General features: G+C 35.5%; 1 protein-coding gene across 1 annotated transcript; it reads left to right on the top strand.

Moving 5' to 3' along the window:
• Positions 1-801: 801 nt before the first annotated feature.
• LOC111918316 (uncharacterized) lies at positions 802-5,399 on the top strand. Its single transcript, XM_023913995.3, has 5 exons — positions 802-1,709; positions 1,834-1,942; positions 2,051-2,171; positions 2,281-2,952; positions 3,246-5,399. Exons 1-5 carry the CDS (start codon positions 1,514-1,516, stop codon positions 5,109-5,111), a joined length of 2,964 nt encoding a protein of 987 aa, XP_023769763.1. The 5' UTR covers positions 802-1,513; the 3' UTR covers positions 5,112-5,399.
• Positions 5,400-7,590: the final 2,191 nt, after the last annotated feature.

The following is a 7,590-nucleotide window of genomic DNA, read 5'->3' as shown; positions in this document are numbered from 1 at the left end:
AGAAAATGGGAGCTACAATATTTGTTTTATTAAGCTGTGAATATGGATACAAAACTGCTATTGAATTTAATGTTAATATGGTGGCGGTCCAGCCACGCTCCGGTGATGATCCTAAGATGGTCCGACGATGGTCTGTCGATAAATGTCAAGCAGTTTGTAAACTATGAAATGAAAAAGTTTGCTTAATACAATATAAATGTTAGATTTGTCTAAAATGCTTTTAATGAAAATATTTAAAATAGTGGTTCTTAAGTTCTCATTTGAGCCTCTCCCTCTTTATATATATATATATATATATATATATATATATATAAATAAAAGATCTAAAATTTAAAAATGTTATGTATATAACTATAATCCGTCAAATAAAAAACACTAGTTGTGAGACCCATTTATTATTATATTTATTAAAATATTATATGAAATTTAATAAAATAGAAAAAATCATAAAATGATATGTAAAAAAAATTAATTCAAAATAACCACAAAATGATATTTGGCAAATTAAATAAGATTGTGATAAGTGAAAAAAAAAACTTTCATACGTAAATGATAAATTGTATTAATTTTAACACGTACTAACCAAAAATACAAGATCAGAACGGTCAATGTGAAAATTTCTTTCGAAAATAAATATTTATGGTTAACAAACAAATAATAGTTTAACTGAAAATAAATTAAAAAAAAAAAAAAAAAAAAAACATAACTTTGATTTATATCGCTTTCTAAATTGCATGAACGTATTATTGATTTGTTTATGATATATTTGTACAAAAGTTGGTTACAAGGTAATATGATTATTTTATTGAAAAAATAGATTAAAAAAAGTATGAACAGCAAACATGCTGAACTGGGACAGAGAATTACAGAAAGAAAGAAAGAAGCAAAGCAACAGCTGCACTTGTGCTACCTTCATCACCTCCACTTTCTCTCTCTCTCTCTCACCGTTTCTCCATCAACACTCCACCTCTCTTCACGTGACTCCCCATCCTTCTTCCCTTTTTCTTAGGGTTTTCTCAACTGCAATTTTGATTACATTCCACCGGCAGATTTCCTTGATCCGCCCAAATCCCAAGCAGATCCGACAAATTGATTCCTTTCCAAACTTTTATTGCACTACAACTTGCCTCTGATTTCGTGATTACGTCCAATCAGGTTGGTTTACTGGTTGTCGTTCTATCGAATTTGACTTCCGTACGGGTAAGTCAACAGGTTGGCGTACAGGAATAGAAGAGAATATTAACTTGTGGTTAGGTTCGAATTTGACAACAGTTTGGGCATATTTTATGCTTTAACTATTAGTGGATCTAGTGATTTCGAAATATTCTTAGCTGGTGAGGTTTCTGATGCTTACACGGTTGATATATATTAAATTGGAGTGTTTTCATCGGAAATAAGCTGATTTCTGAGGCTTTATCGCATCAAATTAGAAGTTGGAATTGAATTGATGGTGTTTTACGGGAATGGGATTGAATTGGGGAACAATGGTCGTTGAAAGAGTTAGGTAGCCAAAATGCCTGCTTCACCAGCAATGAGATTTTCTCCAGGGAGGGAATCAAGGGCTGATAATCACAAGAGAGGGCGTAGTCTTGAGAACGGAGTAGTTTTCAAAGAGAGAGATGATGATCTTGCTTTATTCAATGAGGTGCAAACTAGAGAACAAGACAATTTCTTGCTTCAGTCTAATGATGATTTTGAAGATACTTTCGGTAATTTCTTTAGCTTTTCTTCATGTGTATATTCAAAACAACGTACTTTTATATGGGAATTAGATATTTGTTACTTATTGCGTCTCATACATTCTTCTTTTTTTGTCTACTTGCATTTTTGCAGTGACCAAGTTACGCGATTTTTCTGATCACAAGCTTGGAATAAACATTGCTGCTAGAGGAGAAAGTAGCGACTTCCTCAATACAGAAGAGGAAAAGAACGATTATGAATGGTTGGTATTCATTTGCTTCTTATCTTTAACTACATATAAACTGTTGCATCAGATCATCTCAAGTTAATTACTCTCCACTTTATACTAATTTCTTTTATGCTAATGAAGGTTAATAACTCCACCTGATACCCCTCTGTTTTCCTCATTGGATGATGAGACACCTCAAGTTATTCTTCCACAGAGGGGAAGGCCACGTGCTCAACCCATCTCACTCTCAAGATCATCCACAGTAAGTCTTATATATCCCAAGCTAATCACTATTCATTAACACACACTAATGTGTTCAAACATATTCATCATAACCCTTAATCTATGTGTGTAATCTAACTTAACTACAGATGGAAAAGCATCAAAGAAGTAGTAGAAGTAGTCCAAGCCCAAATCGCCTAACCCCATCTCCACAATCTAGTAATATCACATTTCAGCCTCCCACTAGATCAAAGAGACCATCTTCCCCATCAAGTAAACCTTCAACACCACCTCCAGCTTCACGAAGATTAAGCACAGGATCCAGTTCCATTACTACCAAGGGTATTTCGGGTATTTCACCTGTGAAGACAACAAGAGGAAACTCAGCTTCACCCAAGATAAGGGCATGGCAGGCGAACATTCCTGGTTTTTCCACAGAAGCACCTCCAAATCTGAGGACATCTTTGGCTGATAGGCCAGCATCATATGTACGTGGGTCCTCACCAGCTTCTAGAAGCAGTAGACAATCAATGTCACCTACTCCTAGAAGCATTAGTTCATCTCATAGTCATGATAGAGATAGATTTAGCCCAAGGAGTAAAGGGTCAATTGCGTCTTCTGCTGATGATGATGTTGAAATTGAATCTCTGCCATCTGTTTTTGTTGTTGATGTCTCACAAAGGTTGAATTCAAGGAAACTCGGTGGATTTCAGAATAATAGTCATAATAATAATAAAGCTTCTTTTTCTCAAAAGACAAACAGAACAGTTTCTTCTATCTCTGCTCCTAAAAGATCATTTGACATGGCACTTCGACAAATGGTAATGTTTTTGCTTTGTAGATGTTAATGACTTAATTCCATTCCCCTTTTCTTTGAAATTTTATCATTAGCATATATAAAATCCTGTATGGATAAAGTGGCTGAATGGTAATGATAAGGTCTATTTCTTTTCTAGAATGAATAAGTTGTCTGAATGAGATTAAATGACCATTTTACCCTTACATTTCATGAATCAAGTTTTACAATATTGATGAATCAAGTAAAAAAGAAACATCCATGTATCATTTTATGTTTTATGATGAAGTTGCTGAATGTCTTAATGTTGTTGTGTAGGATAATAAAAGAGTTCCTCAAAATATGTTCAGACCACTACTCACCAGTGTCCCTAGTTCAACATTTTATGCTGGAAAATCAGCTCCTGTTTGGAATTCTTCTGTGACAACTAGCAGCAATGCAAGTTCTGATCTTCCCACAACTTATGCACATGAAATTCAAGAAACTCAACTAAACGATGATGAAGCAACAAGTGGATCATGTGTAAAGTTGCAAGATTCTTCTTCTTCTTCTTTTGTTGATGATCAAGTATTTATATCCGAAAAAACCGATTCTTTGACTGAAGATATGACAAATGAAACGCATGAAATTTCACCAACTCTTCAGCTTGGTGATTTGAAAGATGGGGTTGAAAATCTTGCAGATTGTGATACTGAAACGTGTGTAGTTTTAGATGATGATTTTAAAGACACAGAAGTTGAAACCCTAAAGGATATGTTACTTTGTTCCAGATGTGGTTGTAGATACTCTGATGATTTCATACAATCAGAAAAAGAAATCAAATTATGTGAAAATTGCCAAAATTCGTATCCATCATTGAAGCCTCAAGCAGAAGAAGTCAACATATCAGATGAAGATCATGAATCATTCAACACAATGAAGCCTCAAATGAATCCAGTTCTTGAAGTTGAAGTTGAATCCCTAGAATTAACTCCATTTGAACTACATGAAGATGTGGTTAATGAAGCAACAGAAGTCAACCATGAAGTCATAAGTCAACCAAGTTATACTGATGCTGTTGACTTTTCAGATTCAAAGGTTGAAGACTCTTTAGTCTTGAAAAAGTCAAACAGCATGAAGGGCATTGTTGTCAGAAGCGGGAACTTTTCAGCTAGTAGTATCTCTTTAGATGATCTTTCATATGTGAGATACTATAGTACAAATACAAACAGCATGAGAAGCTCTTTGGGACGTGGGAGTTTATCTGCTTCATCTTCATTTGACTTTGGTCAAACCACAAATACACATACAGACACTCGTTTAAATCGTAACAAAAAACAGCATCAACGAAGTGTGTCATCTTTTTCTGGAAGCTCTAGTCATGCTTTTCATCCTTCAAGCGTTGGAACAAGCACTCTTGATTCATTCGAGGTATCCAGTGTTCATGTAGTGAAAGATGTTGCTGACGTGGCATCTATAACATGTCCTCAAGAAACCACCCCATGTGAAAACGACACGTGGACTGAAAACGAAGATGTGGATAATCAAACAGGACATGAATGTTCAAATGTTGAAGAGAGTGAGGAAGAGGAAGATAAAGGTGTAAGTGTTTGTGTTGCAGAAGTTGAAGTTGAAGTTGAATTGAGTGTGATTTCGGAAGGAGAAATTGATCAAAGTTGTGCTTCTCCTCCTGTTTCACAATGTAATGTTTCAGCCATGGATGATGACAACATAGAATCGGAATCGGAATCGGAACCGGAACCGGAATTGGAATCGTTGGTGTTAATCGAAGATGAAGGAAAAACGAAAGGAAGAAGGCTAACACTAGAAGAAGCAACAGAGACAATACTCTTTTGCAGCTCAATAGTCCATAACATAGCCTATGAAGCTGCAACTTTAGCCATTCAGAAACAACATTCAGATGCTTCTCAAACTGAAAACAACAATACTTCATCTTCAGGGCAACTTATTCCATCCATAGGAAAACCTACAAAAGAGATTCAAACCAAAAAAACAAAAAAAACATCATCGAAGTCTCAGAAAAACAGAAACAAAAAGGTGACGACTACAAAACCTCCTAACAACAACAACACAAATACGGATGAGGAAAGTGATTTGGTAAAACCGCGTATTGTTTATCCTAATAATAAAGAGAATAGGAGACCTCCAAAACTAGAATCTAAATGCAATTGTAGTATTATGTGAGAGAAAGTGTTTTGATTTTTGGGTTCTTCCACTTGGTTTGACTTTGGTTGATTGTGTAAGTATTTTTGTAAAGAAAGTTAATTAGTAGGTTAGATTTGGTTTGTATTTTTATTTTTTATTTTTTTATTAGTGATTTGGGTTTGGTATTTATATGTTATAGAGGAGAGGAGAATGATGACCTAAGTGTTGTTTATTTGATTGTGGTATTAGTGCTGCTATGCAATTGTTGATTGACTTTTGAATATGTAACTTGAGAGGTTGATAGTATAAAACAAGTTCTTTTGTGTTTCTTCTTGTTGACTTTCATAATCTTTGATCTTTCTCTGGGTTCTTCAATGTTTGTTGATTATCGACTACAGATGGTGAAATGGAATTTGGATTGGTAACATATTGGTTTATCTATACGACGTGGCATTTGGGCGAGTTTATCCGCATCACAAATAAGTCGGAGTTATATTTTATCGTTAATTAAGATTAGTATTTCCTTAATAGTCATCTTTTTATTTTGGTATGCTATTATTTTGGTAGGTAGGGTTCGACAGATTTGGACCTTGTGAAACTTTTTTTATGGTTATGAATAATTAATTTGAGTATTTGATTCTTGGAAACCTCCCCTGTTTCTTGAACTACAAGGTTTGGTGGCACCTAGCCTACGTGTTCGTCGTTCGAGGCTAGTTCTTATCAAATTGGTATAAGAGCAATATGATTATGGGGTAAGCGTACTTCTTATGACCGACATTGTTCATGTGTTGTTCACAAGAAGAAGGCCAACAAAAAGATTGAGAGTTTGGAAGTTGAGTTCACCAAATCCAAGGAGGAAACAGAAGACAAGCATAAGGAGATTTCCCGACAAATTGGAGACATCTTGATCAACAACTTGTCCACCATGACAGGTAACTTGGTGTTGGGTTGTGCCAAGTTTCAAACGAATCCCCGTAAACCTCATATGGTAGTCGTAAAGAATATATTCCGATACCTCAAAAGAAAAACGTCTCTCGGAATCTGATATCCATCCAATTCGGGATTCTTTGTGCAAACTTATTCCGACGCTGGTCTAGGAGGATGTGGCCTTATCGTAAAAGCACTTCTGGGGGATGTCAGTTTCTAGATGGCAAGCCTGTTAGTTGGCAATCTAAGAAGCAAACATGTGTGTCCTTATCCACTGCTGAAGCTGAATACATTGCAACATCATCTTGTACGTCCCAAGTAGTGTGGATTCAAAACCAACTTAGAGACTATGGAATTAACATGAAAAGAATTCCTCTCTATTGTGATTCCGAAAATGCTATAAGAATTTGTCACAATCCAGTGCAACACTCCAACACAAAACATATTGCACTGATATATCACTTTATAAAAGATCATGTCGAGGATGAAAATATCGAAGTTCATTTTGTTAGATCCTCAGACCAGTTGGCTGATATCTTCAAAAAGGTCCTTCCTGAAGCTTTATTCAATCAAATTTTACAAGGGTTAGGAATGATTGAAGCAGAGTCAGTTCCGAAATCAACTTCGTAATTGCGAAAGTAACTGTTCATGATGGTTCCGAGCTTTGGAACGTTTCAAATTTTACTGTTCACATTACGAACGGTTCCAAGCTTCGGAATGTTTCAGAATTCACTGTTCACATTCCGATTGGTTATGATCTTCGGAATGCTTCGGATGTTATTGTTCATCCTCGTTTCGGAATGATGTATATCCTTTGTGTGACATTCCGAAAATTTCAACAAAATTAAACTTTTCAAAACAACTCATTTATTAACAAACGTGTTTACAAAAAACATTGTTTTCAGAACATGATTTAAAATCAGAGTCTCCCAATATCCAATTTGTTGTAAAACCAAGGATGTATACGGTCACGCCTTCGCCTTGCCACAAATCATCTGGAGAACCTGAAACCATAAACAAAACTGTAAACACAAAGCTTAGTGAGTTCCCCCAAAATACTACCACACAAATAGACAACACATACAATATGCATGCTTAAATACTCATGCCTGGCCTAATCAGCCTCAGGCTGGAATACCAGGCATGTTTACAATGGACCCAGTCATCCCTGGGACGAAATACTGTGACATCCCCTAATTTCTCGGCCATAAAAGACCGATTTAATGTATGCTTTTTAAAATAAAATTAGAGAAATCTTTTTAAAAGATGTTGCAGAATTGGTCCCCAAACAACATATTATAAAAGTTTATCAAAATCCTTCATTAAGAAGGTATATATTTTCCATATATATCAAAACCTCGGGATGTCATGTTCCGATACAGATCAAAAGCATAAACAAGACATTATAAGCCTTTCAACAGTTATTTACAACTACTGACCTATAATCCAAAAATCTCTCGTCGTCCTCCGACTATGCTCGAGGTCCACTACCTGTAATCATAAAAATTGAGTGGGTCAGGCTTGGGAGCCTGGTGAGCATATAGGGTTTTCAACCCACAATAATAATATACTTATTAAGTTCACCAATCAA

The sequence above is a fragment of the Lactuca sativa genome, chromosome 8 (assembly GCF_002870075.4).
Source record: "Lactuca sativa cultivar Salinas chromosome 8, Lsat_Salinas_v11, whole genome shotgun sequence".
Lineage (NCBI taxonomy): Eukaryota > Viridiplantae > Streptophyta > Magnoliopsida > Asterales > Asteraceae > Lactuca > Lactuca sativa.
Note: the sequence above shows the minus strand (reverse complement) of the source record. Positions and strands in the feature narration are given on the sequence as shown.